Raw genomic sequence first — 13,446 nt, 5'->3', positions numbered from 1 at the left:
AACCTGTTCAAAATAAACAGATTTTCAGGATCTGTAGATTATAAAATAAGGCCAGTTTGAATCCCTACAGTGCGATTCCTAGAAACTAGTTCTGACAAAGTGTCACCAGACTTGAAACATGAAGTCTGTTTCGCAATCCCCAGATGCTGCCAGACCTGCCGAGTTTCTCCAGCATTTTCTGTTTTTGTCCTAGATACTAGAGCTGACAAAAGACTTATATTTCATAGGACTTCTAGATCCGTGTATATCAATAACTCCCTCTAACAAATTAACTACAGAGAAATACACACATCATTCCAGTTTCCATCTGTCCAGCAGCTTGGGAGACTTAAGTATATCAAAGGAATTATATAAATGCAACTTATTGCCACTACAGTGATTCTGATAATGAATTAGCAGGCAATAATCTCACTACACAAAGCTGAGAAATTTGACTTTCATTTAGCAATTCATAATTCAAATAAGAGAAGTTACATTGAAAGTTTCTGGGGCATCATAAAAAAACCAAAAGGCCTTCTATTTCTGTTTGCAGAAGGAAACCCATTACCCCCATTCAACATTAAGTACAAGTCTACTGGATTTGGTAGACTGTAATGCTCAAAATAGTCCAGTTAATCAAAGTTATACAAACAATAACTATGGACTGGGCAATAAATCCAGGATTACACACATCCAATGAATAATTTTAATTCTTTTTGCTCATTTAGCACAGCTCCCCATAAAACACTATGAGAAAACTAAGGAACTCTTTCCTGTGCCTGCGTACAACTTTAGTCCAACATTACAGTATTCCTGTTCAATAGAAATATCTTCAACATTTGGGAAAATCTAATCCAGACATATTTTGGAAAATTATTGTCTGGCCATTAGCTTGGATGAAGATATCTAATTAAAGACAGCATAAAAATAAAAGGGATCATTTAATTTTAATAGTAGAAACAAAATCGTTCAGTAGCACATGCTTGGATTTCTGACATGTTGCTTTCAATCTGGCAGTGCAGATATGTAAAGTTACTCTCAAAACATGTTTTAAAATTTAGAAATATATAGAGCTGCAGAATTCAGTTTAAAGCTATTAAAAGGTATTGTGCTCCATATTGGTTTAGTTCTCCACGAACATTATTCTATCTTTATGCCCTACAGAATTACCGGTGGATCTCTCAGCAAGGAATAGAAACATGTTCCATTTATCATTAGCAGACACATACACAAATGTTTCCAAGGCTGTAACCCCTGCTGAGAGTCACCTATCCGGATGATAAAAATAGGTGATAATGGTAATGTTCTTAGCATGACAAAACTCTAGTTCAGTGTGAGAAGGAAAACTTCGAAAGGCAAATCACTTCTATTGTAAAAAACGAACAAAAAACACTTCCAGCAGCCAGCTGCCACAGTAACAGGATTCATCTAAGGCACCAAAAGGACCAAACAACAGCATGAACAAAGAAACAGAAAACTAACAAAGGTGAATATAGACCACTCCTTAGATTGGTGCTATGCCACATTTACATTAACCTCTCTTTGCAATAGATGATGCTCTCTCTTACGACCATTTACATTTAATTCAAAGAATTCAGGCTGCACTTTTGAATATGTAGTTGCTTTCGAGTTCTATTCGTGACTCAATTTTGCTCACTCTTTCCAATGTGAAAGATTTGGACAGTTCAGCAATGGAAAAATAATGCATGTTTGTAAATATTCAGATCTGGAAGCATCAGTGGAGTGCAAAACAAAATTATATTTTGGGTCTGTGGCCTTTCATCAGAATCTTGGCCTGTTTGCAATCTGACAGCAGCCTCAAAAACTGAGATGCGGCACTAAGTGCAAACTTAACAACAGCACCACACCTCTTCACAAAACCCACCCAGACCAAATTTTTTAAATTGATACGTAGTTCTGACTGAATTCAGGATCAGCAAAACTGCTGTGATATAAATTAAAGGATAATTAGCCTTGCAGAAGAAATGAGGTGATCAAAATTGAAGAGCTATACAAGCAATTCTCATCTGGGATCAGTTGGTTCTGTCCTGAACCAGTACGTCAAATGGTGGAGCCCTATCTAATCTCAACAGCAGAAACAAAACGGAGATGAAAAATACTCACTCTTCCTTTGGATTGTAATGTTTACAAAATTAAAACCATCATATCTGTCCTTTCAATCAAGTGCAAGGAGAGGGGAGAGTGCAGTGGGACCTGGGTGTCCTTGTGCACCAGCCGCTGAAGGTAAGCATGCAGGTGCAGCAGGCAGTGAAGAAGGTAAATGGTACGTTGGCCTTCATTGCAAGAGGTTTTGAGTACAGGAGTTGGGATGTGTTGTTGCAGTTATACAGGGCCTTGGTGAGGCCACAGCTAGAATATTGTATGCAGTTTTGGTCTCCTTTTCTGGGAAAGAATGCTCTTGCTCTCGAGGGAATGCAGCGAAGGTTTACCAGGCTAATTCCGGGGATGGCAGGTCTGACGTATGAGGAGAGATTGACTAGATTGGGATTGTTTTCGCTAAAGTTCATACAAATGAAAGGGCATCTCATAGAGACTTATAAAATTCTAACAGGACTAGGCAGGGTAGATGCAGGGAGGATGTTCCATGGTGGGTGTGTCCAGAACCAGGAGTCACAGTATGAGGATTCAGGGTAGACAACTCAGGATGGAGACGAGGAGACATTTCTTCACCCAAAGAGTGGTGAACCTGTGGAACTCATTAACACAGGAAGTAGTTGATGCTTAAACATTGATTCAAGAGATGACTAGATACAGCACTTGGGGCGAATGGGGAGAAAGCAGGATTAGGCTATTGAGTTGGGCCATCAGCCATGATCATGAAAAATGGCAGAGCAGGCTCGAAGGGTCAAATGGCCTTCTGTGTTTTTCCAGTTCTACTTATAACTGTCCAACAATGTTTGAGCAAGTTTGCAAGTTTCCCACAACAAATCAAGACCCAGACCATATCAAAAAGCATGAAGAATGAATTAATCCTGCCATTTTCAATAGTCTGTTAAGAGTCCAATTAGTTTCATTGCATTTGTTATGGATTTAACAGAAGTGCCAAACTGTTCAGGACTGACCATTAACTAAGTGTCAGTAACTGGAGATCAGGTTCACTAAAACAATGCATGTCAGATTTCACCTGAACAAGAAGCAGGGGTAGGCCATTCAGCCTCTCAGGCCTGCTCTGATGTTTAATAATCATGGCTATTCTGATTGTACATTCCCACCTACCCTAGATAACATTTTACCCTTAATGAGAATCTATTCACCTCTAAAAAATATTCAGACTCTGCTTTCACCACCTTTTCAGGAAAGTACAGGATCTTCCAAGAAAAAAAATTACCTTTTCTCTGTTATAACAGGTGACCCCGATTCTGGATTTTTCCCATAAGCAGAAATGTTCTCTACCACGACAAGACCCCTCAGGATCATACGTGTTTCATTCAAGCCTAACCTGTCTAAAGTTTCCTCATACAACAAATCCACCTATCCAGGTACTAGTCTCGTAAACATTCTTTGAACTGCTTTCAATGCATTTTCATCCTTTTTAAAATAAGATGACCATACTGCTCATACTCCAGCTGTTAAACAATCTTAAAAAAAGATAATAGTGTTCTTCTGTAGCAATTCACTACTCCCTCTACCATCTCCAGCACAAAACAATTTGCTCATTAACTCATTCATCTTGTGGTATAATTTGTTTTTAGATCATTTATGATGGGAATCACTACAATAACTTGATATGATAAAGTCTTATTCAGATCACAGGAAATTGACAGTTCGAGCTAGTTATGATATTACATCAAATGGTATAAATACTATATTAGTCAGTAGACATTGGTTAAGATTGTACCATGGTCCAATTGATCATATGAAACTTCTCTGTCTCACACCTAATCACTTTTAGATGAAAATGGTGGATAGAAGAATTTTATTTAAATGTCAAATGTATTTGTTTCCAATATCACTTTTCAATTTTGACACAATTGTGTTTATTGTACACATAATATTGCAATTTAAAAACAGACAGGGCTGGAGAAACTCAGCAGCTCTGAAAACGTCTGTGGGGAGAGAGAACCAGAGTCAACACTCTTGAGTCCAATATGACTCGTCTTCAGTTCTGAGTGTAATTTGGTGATACTCTGCTACTGCCATCAAGCCTCCTTAGCTTCCAACATGGGTTGGCAAATCAAGAGCTAAAACATTTCAGGCATATTTCCAGCTTGTGTCCACATCTACTAAGACTTTGTGCTTTCAAGATAGTCAATAGACAAGTTGGAAGGCTCTTCATTTTGTTGCATACATTTTTACATCGATAGTTTCTTCACATGATATATACCTGTCACAATGTATTAATAAGAGCCTAAAAACAAGCATCTCCTGGCTCACTGTGAGATTGATATGGGAACATACACATCAACATCAATCATCAGACTCGCAATCTTAAGTGTTACAAAACTATTAAACAGTTGAATCCTAGAGGCTTAGAAATTGGGCTGTGAGTGGTTGTGTAAATTGAAAGATGTGCATCTGATGGTGTAATCTTTAGTTCACAAAAATTCACCAGAAGGTATTCAGCACTTTGTTGTATCCTCCACAACACAGCCATTTACTTTTGATTTAGCCTTAAGCAGTTGAGTAGTCTTTAAGCTGTTAATGGTTTAGGCAATTGTCTGAGGTTTAACTCTGATGTCTTTTAGGCTACAGCTGTTGCATTAGTTTCTGCTTTTTGTGAATTCTTTCCTTTATTTTGCCTCTCAAGTCTTAAACCTGACCAAATGAAAGCACAAGGTTGCCTACAGTATCTCAGTATTACTATGGCTATCTATGTACTTTGATAATTTGGTGCATCTGCATGTGCAAATGTTTGGGTTTGCCAGATCTCAATTTTATAGTATTTGGTTTCATTTCTTTATATTCTACAAATTTTCAGCATCAGACTGGGTCTAAATTGAGTATCAGTCTAACTGTTGCAACAATAATGGAAGGTAGCACAGGAGTTTAGAATTTATTTGGCAGAATGAAGTAAAATTATATTACTTCAATACTACAGTCATTGTTTCCACAATGCTCTTATCTCGATTTTTCTAAGCTACAACTACACTACCCTAACACACTTTCACTTTTAGATGTATCACAATCTTATACTTCAACTTACTGTTTCCCCTCCCCCACCTCAACCATAGAATTTCAAAAATGCTAATCTTCCCAAGTCTTTCCTCTCTTCAACAGTCTTCAGGATTTTAAAACAATCGTCAATTAATCCAGTTTTCCTCTTTTAGTTTTTTCAATTATCTTAGTGTTCCAATCTATGGCACCCAACTTTCAGCCTCTGAAATCAGCAACAACTAAATAATTAAACTGACCTTATGGTTGTTTGGAGCATGAATGGATTTGCAAAAGGAGGCAAACATGGAATAGATTCCCCAAAGTCTACGATAACTGTTTAACAAGGGATGCTTAATTTTGTATTTCTGCTCCTAATTAACAATTCCATTTGGTAGAGCTCCCTCTGTAGTAATGTAGAAGTTTCATTTCATGTTATTTCTGTGAAGACTGATAATTGATCGCAATGGCAAAAACTACATGTTTCTCCTTGTAACAATTTTTTAAATGACCTTGTATCTGTTGGCACAGACTTCTCAGGTGAGAGTACAAGAATCCTGTTAGTCAAGAGAAGTCTGCTGCTCAGACTAAAACTGAAAACAGAGATGCTTGTAGTCCCTTTAGGCAAATAAATTTTGGAGAAGAAGATTTATATAGAACTTCAGATAGTTCATTTTACAAGTCAAAGCACAGCAAAACACAATAAAATTCTTGAAATGTACCTTGAAACACCTGCCGCTGCAATGGAGACTATAATTAACAACTGGAGTCGTCATTGGTCCAAATTTTTACAGTCAATGAACAGGCATAGCTTTGAGATCTTTATCTAGAAAGGTTCTAATCACATACGCAGTGTATATGACTAGGCCCTTGTACCAACAGGCCTAAAAATCTAATTATATGCAGACAAAACTATAAGAAAATGAAGTAATACTTCCATTGTAACATGGAAAATTCTTAGCTTGCATGGGAGGATATGCAGTTATGAGGGGAATCCCACAAACTTGCCACATACTTATTCTACATTCCATGAAGAGTTTCTCAGACTATATGCATACTAGTGAACTACTTACATTAGCACTAATCTACAAATTCACTTCTCTACAGGATCTGCATTGCTCATCCCTAGACTAAAAGTGTGGTAACAATAAAAAGGCCAAATTTTGCACCAGATATTTTATTTCTTGGCTTTGCCAAGAAACTTATAAAAGGATATTTTTTCAAGATTGTGAAGCTTTGCCTCTCCAACTATTCTGCCCCTCTTCAGATGACACCAACTAATATACATTCAAAGAGTATCATGGTCATTCATTTGCCCCACCAAAGTGGTTATTTTTCACGTGTAAGCTGAACCAAATGGTGCCGATAGAATCAGAGAGAAGTCTCAAAATATCGAAATCAGTAAGTGCTTCAGCAATAGGACAGATACAGAGACCCTTGATGGGCTATTTCTCCATTAGCCCAAAGCTGCTAATGCATGTAACACCCTACAAAGAACATTACCCACAAACAATTAACCCACCAGGGACCAGAGGACCTTCTTAGTGTAGTCTACCAGGGCCAATGCTAATTCCCATTAAAACATCTCAGCACTTACTGAAGTAATCTTAGTTTGTACTTAGCCAAATGTGTGTGTTTCCTTATTCAGCATGTGATAAAAATTGTATAAATAGTATGGAGCTGAAGCTATTTTAAAAGGCAAGATAAAGCTAGCTCAACAAAGTAACTTCCAAGTATCTTGGAATTACACACAATATGATTGACATGCAACTTCTTGTTTCCTTTTCAAAACGCAGCCAGGCAACATATGTTGCCTGAGATTACTTAGTTCATACAATGATCAGATGAATTGTTTGTTAAGTTCTTCAGTGAAAAAAAGCTACAACCCACATCAAATTCAAAGCTGGACAACAAAGTGAATTAGCATCAAAACAAAGTTGTCACCAGTTTGGCTTTCTCTGGCATTTTATCTGAATTATTCTGATCTAGTGCAAGTCACTAATTCTGTGTCAATAAATTGAGCCTTTTAATAACTTAAATTACATAAAAGGACACTCTATATAGTTGCAAGTAATTGACTGTCACAATATGGTCACTGAAGGAGAACTAAGCTTACATTCCAAGAATTGCCAACATATGCATCTGTTCATGAGTCATGTGCCATGGAAATTACCGCCACTTTGCACTGACAGAATAATCACCCAGTTCCGACAAACACCAGCATTCATTGAAAGATATATTTCCAAAAACCAAACTGCTTCTATTCAAATCTGAACACAGTTAATTACATCAAAGGCCATGTGGCAATATCCATTCAGAATAAAAAAACAAATAAATACTCCCCATCCTGTCATTAAAACAGTGGGGTCTGTTTGAAGCACCAAGATAGGCTTTGTGTTCTGTGGCTGACCTTTATTTTGCTTGCTACTTCACATTAAAAGTAATAAAGTATGTCATTTCACAGTGGATCTTCAACATCATAAGCAGTCCTCATTAATATAACAGCTTTGCCACATTAATTCATTAACTTTGGCCAGAGCATCACAAAATATTGAATCTTTTCTTCCTATATTGGTTTAATTTTTTTAATAATGGCTTGAAATGCAGTTAACTCCTATTAAAATATATAAAGTCATTGATCAAAATGAAGGTTTTTCCACCCACCCCAAAACAGCTAAGCTACTGTAGGATATAAACGAGCTATTTTCCAGTTACTTCAGTTTGTGCCAAAAACAGACAGACCATATCTTTGTTTATTTTTTTTTCAAAAATGTATTCTCCAGATCCTAAAATAACCAATTAAAATCACTTTGAGGCTTATTAAACGATGGATAAGATGATGTCAAGTTATTTTTCACACAGCCCATGCCAATATGGACTCCGTCCAAACTCCCCCTTCCACCCACTCCTCTAAAGAATAGGATGAGATTACGGATGAGTGAAATTCAATTGTAAACCAGTCAGTTAAGTTATTTTTCCTCACCTTGACACTTCGATGATGTATCCGGGAGGGCTGGCATTTGACGCTGCCAGTATTGCAACAGCCTGTGCAGCGTCTGACCTCCACACAAGCAGGCCATATCAGGAAGTTGGCAGAGGTGGGATCTATCTGACTGCGAGGTATTTCATAAATGACAGTCCTTGTTTTACACACTGCAGGAACAGCTTCTTCTGAAAAATTTCAACAAAGTAACTTTGAGTACTGGTTCAAATATTTTATGTTTGAAAGACAATTTCCTTTGAATCTATAAGATATTTTTCAAAATAGAGAAAGCATTCAAGTCAATAAATGTATTTACTGTCAGAAGAAAAGTAACTTAAAGCACAAAGGGGAAATTTTGCTTGGCAAACATATTTAGAAAAACTGTTAGGACTTTTCTTTGTTATAAATGTATTTTTCTGTATTTTTTTTACATTCCTGCAGATTGGCTTGCTGAAAGTATAAGTTCAAGAACAAAAACAACCATCTGGTATCTAACTAACCAGTCACATGCAAGTCTAATGGTGAGTGTCAGCAAGTTATTCAACTGTTACAGGCTTTAATACTTTGCCAACCGTTGATATCCATACATTCCGCCAGGGGTTATTGAAAAGAGATCAATCAAAAGAACCTTGGTTAATCTTTCCTCTCTTTCACCTAAAGGGGATCCTCTTATGGTACAGTGGTCACGTCCCTACCCCTGGATCAGGAGGCCCAGGTTCAAGTCCCACCTGCTCCAGAGGTGTGTAATAACATCTCTGAACAGATTGATTAGGAAAAATAGGTTCACCTGAAAAGCACCAAGTAGGTCCACTGCAACATGTCCCTGCATCAGTTAACTCAATTAGGCATTAAACCCTGAACCTTCATAATTATATGGCTCTATCACACAAAACAGTGCATTTTCCATCAAACCAACCACACTTTAATCTATTATAGGAGTCGGTAGCACGCAAAGCAGTGCAGATTCTCATGGAGTCACACATGCAATTAAACACTGATTAACATTAAATTTGTTTGTTGCCGAAATCCTAGTCATAAAGGAAAACCAAAAAAAACCATGCAGAAGCGAATCCAAGGTAAGTTGGCATAGGTCCTAATGCGCTCATTCAAGCCCAAACCAAGCATGGTACCTAAGCCCTTTTGAAATTCACCTTTTAGTCTCAGTATTTTGCCTGATTTCAATTCAAGCACACTGGTCCTCTGTTTAATAGAATGGTATTAGGTGAAGAAAGCATATCATGAACAACATGTTAAATGGCCGAAACAACATTACACAAGAAACCTAATAAACAATTACAAAAAAAATACTACTTGTTGCAAGATCTTGTCACTTACAGGCTGAGTAGTAAGCAATGGTCAGGTATAAAGTCCCCTGATTATACCTATTATTACACAAAAACACTTTAAAATGTATTAATCATTACCTTCTGATTCAGCCAGCAGGGATGTGTACATTGCACTTGCTTGCATACCACTACAATCACACCCAGAAACCATACAATGGAAGTGTGCCATTCATAACTTGCACCACACACATGCGGTGAGAGAAGCTCTACTTTCATTCCAGTGGCTTTCACCACTGCAGATGCGCACAGATTACTTTCCAACCTACCTTTTCTCTTCTTCCTACCATGACCCTCTCTTTACATTTTTTTAAATGTCGTTATTGTTCCTACTCTGAAAATGTAAATTACTACTGAAATAGTTTTGTAAGCACTAGCAGATCAAACTCATTCACAAGTGGGTATTTTCTCATTGTGCAGGTCATGTGGAAGTAATTGGAAGCAGGCACCTTGACGGATTGTTTCCTTTGATTGGCCTGAAATACAAAAGCCAACTGGATAACCCAACTGTTCTTGGCTTGAGGACTAAGAGTACAGACCACAAATTAAAGTTTAGAGATTTCTAATCTCTATCTCTCACTACCACATTGGACAGTATGTTAACCAATCCAACTTTTAAGTATGGGAGTCATTTCACATGGCAGGTCATCCATTCTGTCTATGCCTGCCTTCTGCACCTAATACAGACTTATAATTGCACACCTAACATTCAAGACTATGGCCCAAGTGCTGGAAAATGGGATTAGTGCAGACAGGCCAGTGCCTCTTCTGTGTCACGGTATTCTATAACTTTACCCAAGTTTCACCTATTACCTATCTATTTCCTGCAATTTTTTCAAGATTGTAATTATCTTTATTATTGAAGGAACTTAAAGCCCAGAACACAAAAGACAAATTGCACAGTATGTAGAAAATTCCATAATGTAGCACTGTGACAACATGAACAACTAAATGAGGAGAATGCACTACGGTTTATATGCCCTTTCAAAGCTTGATATGAATGACTTATTGTTATTTGGATTTATTTACTAAATGGCACACTCCATTTATATTATATGGTGATTATAGAGGTGTTGGATCATGCCCAAAACTACTGTCAAAAGGAGAACCCACACAAATCCATTCAAGATGAGGTTCTGTTAGTATATCGGCATGTTGTTTATCCCTTGTGTCCTGGCCAATACTATACATTCAATCAACACAAATACAGATTATGTGGTTATTATGATGTTTCAATTTGTAAGACCTTGGTGTGCACAAAATGACTGTCTTATTGCCTTTATTACAACAACAGCTACACTTTTCAAATACGTATTTAAATAAAGTGTTTTGGTACAATCTGAGATCATGAAAGCTGCTATATAAATGTAACACATTCTTTCTTTAGAAGATAATGAGATGATGCACCACCAGGAAAAATGAGAGTATCCACCACAAACAACATTGAATCTTGAAGAATGTCCACATTAAAGAGGTGTTAGTGTTGGTCTTAAAATGCATAAAGGAGGATAAATCCCCCAGACTCGATCAGGTGTACCCCAGAATTCTGTGGGAAGCTAGGGAAATGATTGCTGAGCCCCTTGTGGAGATATTTGTTTCGTCGATAGGCATGGGAGAGGTGCTGGAAGACGGGAGGTTGGCTAATGTGGTGCCATCATTTAAGGAAGGTGGTAAGGAAAAGCCAGGGAAGTATAGACCGGTGAGCCTGACATCATAAGTTCTTGGAGGGGTTTCTGAGGCACAGGATTTACATGCAATTGGAAAGGCAAGGACTGATTAGGGATAGTCAACATGGTTTTGTGCATGGGAAATCACGTCTCACCAACTTGATTTTTTTGAAGTAGTAACAAAGAAAATCAATGAAGGCCGAGTGGTAGATGTTGTCTAATTGGACTTCAGCAAGGCATTCGACAAGATTCCACATGGTAGACTGGTTAGCAAGGTTAGATCACATAGAATACAGGGAGAACTAGCCATTTGGATACAAATTTGGCTTGAAGGTAGGAGACAGAGGGTGGTGGGGGAGGAGTGCTTTTTGGACTGCAGACCTGTGACCAGCAGTATGCTGCAAGGATCGGTGTTGGGTCCACTGCTTTTTGTCATTTTAATAAATGATTTGGATGCGAATATGCGAGGTATGGTTAGCAACTTTGCAGATGACACCAAATTGGTGGTATAAGAATAGTATGCTTCAGTTATACAGAGCACAGTCAAAACCACATCTCAAATACATTGTAAAGTATTTTTCTCCTCATTTAAGGAAGCATGTAAATGTATTGGAGGCAGATAAGCAGAGGTTACTACATTGATACCTGGAATAAGCAGGATGCCTTATGAGATGCTGGGCTTGTTTCCACTGGAGTGAGGGGTGACTTGGCCCAAGATCCTGAATGATCTTAACGAGACAAACATGGAAACAATGCTTCCTTTTGTGTGTCAGTCCAGAACTAGGGGACACTTTTAGAATTAGGGGTCACTCTTTTAGAACAGAGATGAGGAGAACTTTTTCTCCGAGGGTTGTGCAATTTTGGAACTTTGCCTCAGAAGATGGGTAAAACTTGGATTTTAGTATTTTTAAGACAGAGGTAGATATAATCTTCGCAGGTCTGGCAGCATGTGTCAAGGGAAAAACAGAGATAATGTTTCAGGTCCGGTGACCCTTCCTCAGATCTGAGGAAGTTCTAGGAAGGGTCACCGAACCCGAAACCTTAACTCTGTTTTTTCCTTCACAGATGCTGCCAGACCTGCTGAGCTTTTCCAGCAACTTTGCATTTGTTCCTGATTTAAAGCATCCGCAGTTCTTTCCATTTTTATGTAGATACAATCATGTTGGACAGGGGATTTAAGGGTTACTGGGGTGATGGGAATATGGAATTTGAAACACAAATAAATCAGTCATGATCTTGTTGAACGAAAGAGCACTCTCAAGGTGCTACATGGTCTCCTTCTGCTCCTATTACACACCTTTATAGTTGCCAATGTTACTTCTGAACAACTAGAATTTCTGATTCTATATCTTTCTTTCAGCGCAAACAGTGGAATTCCACAACAGAAGGGCCAGCGGAAGTGACTCTACGTGAGGCCAAAGAGAAGCCTACGTACTCAGATCATAAGATGTAGAAGCAGAAGTATTCAACCACGCAATGAGATCATGGTTCATCTGATAATCCTCGACTCCAATTTCCTTCCTTTTCCCCCATAACCCTTGATTCCTTCACAGACTAGAAACCTGTCTGCCTGTCTCACCTTTGCATATGCTTAACGACTGGTCCTTGACAGCCTTCTTCGGTAAATATTCCACGGATTGACCACCTTCAGAAAAAAATCCACTTCATCTCAGTCTCAAATAAGCATGCCCTTAGTCTGAGATTACCTGATCTGTGACTTTCCCCCAAGGGAAACAACATCTCTCCAACTATCGTGTAAAGCCACCTAAGAATACTGTATTTCAGTAAGGTCTCCTCTCACTCTTATCATGAATAAAGCAAACCCAACCTACTCTACTCAGCCTCTCCTCATAATAAAATCCCTCCATGCTTAGGATATCCTAGTGAACTTTCTCTGGACTGCCTCCAATATCAGTATATCTTTCATTAGATAAGGGGACCAAAACGGCTCACAGTATTCCAAGTGTGGTCTGACCTTGCCTTGTTTAGTTTCGCAAGACTTCCATAAGATCATAAGATATGCGAGTAGAATTAGGCTATTTGGCCCAGCAAGTTTGTTCCACCATTTGATCATGGCTCATGTTTCTCAATCCCCTTCTCACCGTAAGTCTTGATCACCTTACCAATCAAGAATCTCTACTTTTATACTCCATTTCATTTTATAGAAAAGTCAATAGCCATTTGCCTTCCCTATTAGCTTTTTCTGATTGATGCATGAGTATCCACAAATCCCTCTGTGCTGAAGCTTTCTGCAGTCTTTTCCCATTTAAATAATATTCAGTTCTTCTATTCTCCCTACCAAAGTGCTTAAGCTCATTTTCCCATATACTGCATCTGACAATTTTTTGCTAACTCACTTAAC

General features: G+C 38.2%; 1 protein-coding gene across 2 annotated transcripts in view; it reads right to left on the bottom strand.

The window, feature by feature from the left end:
* LOC109916423 (platelet-derived growth factor subunit A) overlaps positions 1 to 13,446 on the bottom strand; it is a 34,289-nt gene that overhangs the window by 6,715 nt on the left and 14,128 nt on the right. For both annotated transcript variants that reach the window (XM_048609549.1, XM_048609548.1), the window contains exon 4: positions 8,075 to 8,262. In XM_048609549.1, coding sequence (XP_048465506.1) covers positions 8,075 to 8,262 — 188 coding nt within the window. The remainder of the gene's footprint in view (positions 1 to 8,074; positions 8,263 to 13,446) is intronic.

The sequence above is a fragment of the Rhincodon typus genome, chromosome 21 (assembly GCF_021869965.1).
Source record: "Rhincodon typus isolate 14 chromosome 21, sRhiTyp1.1, whole genome shotgun sequence".
Lineage (NCBI taxonomy): Eukaryota > Metazoa > Chordata > Chondrichthyes > Orectolobiformes > Rhincodontidae > Rhincodon > Rhincodon typus.
The sequence above is the reverse complement of the archived record's forward strand: the minus strand, read 5'-3'. Positions and strand labels throughout refer to the sequence as shown.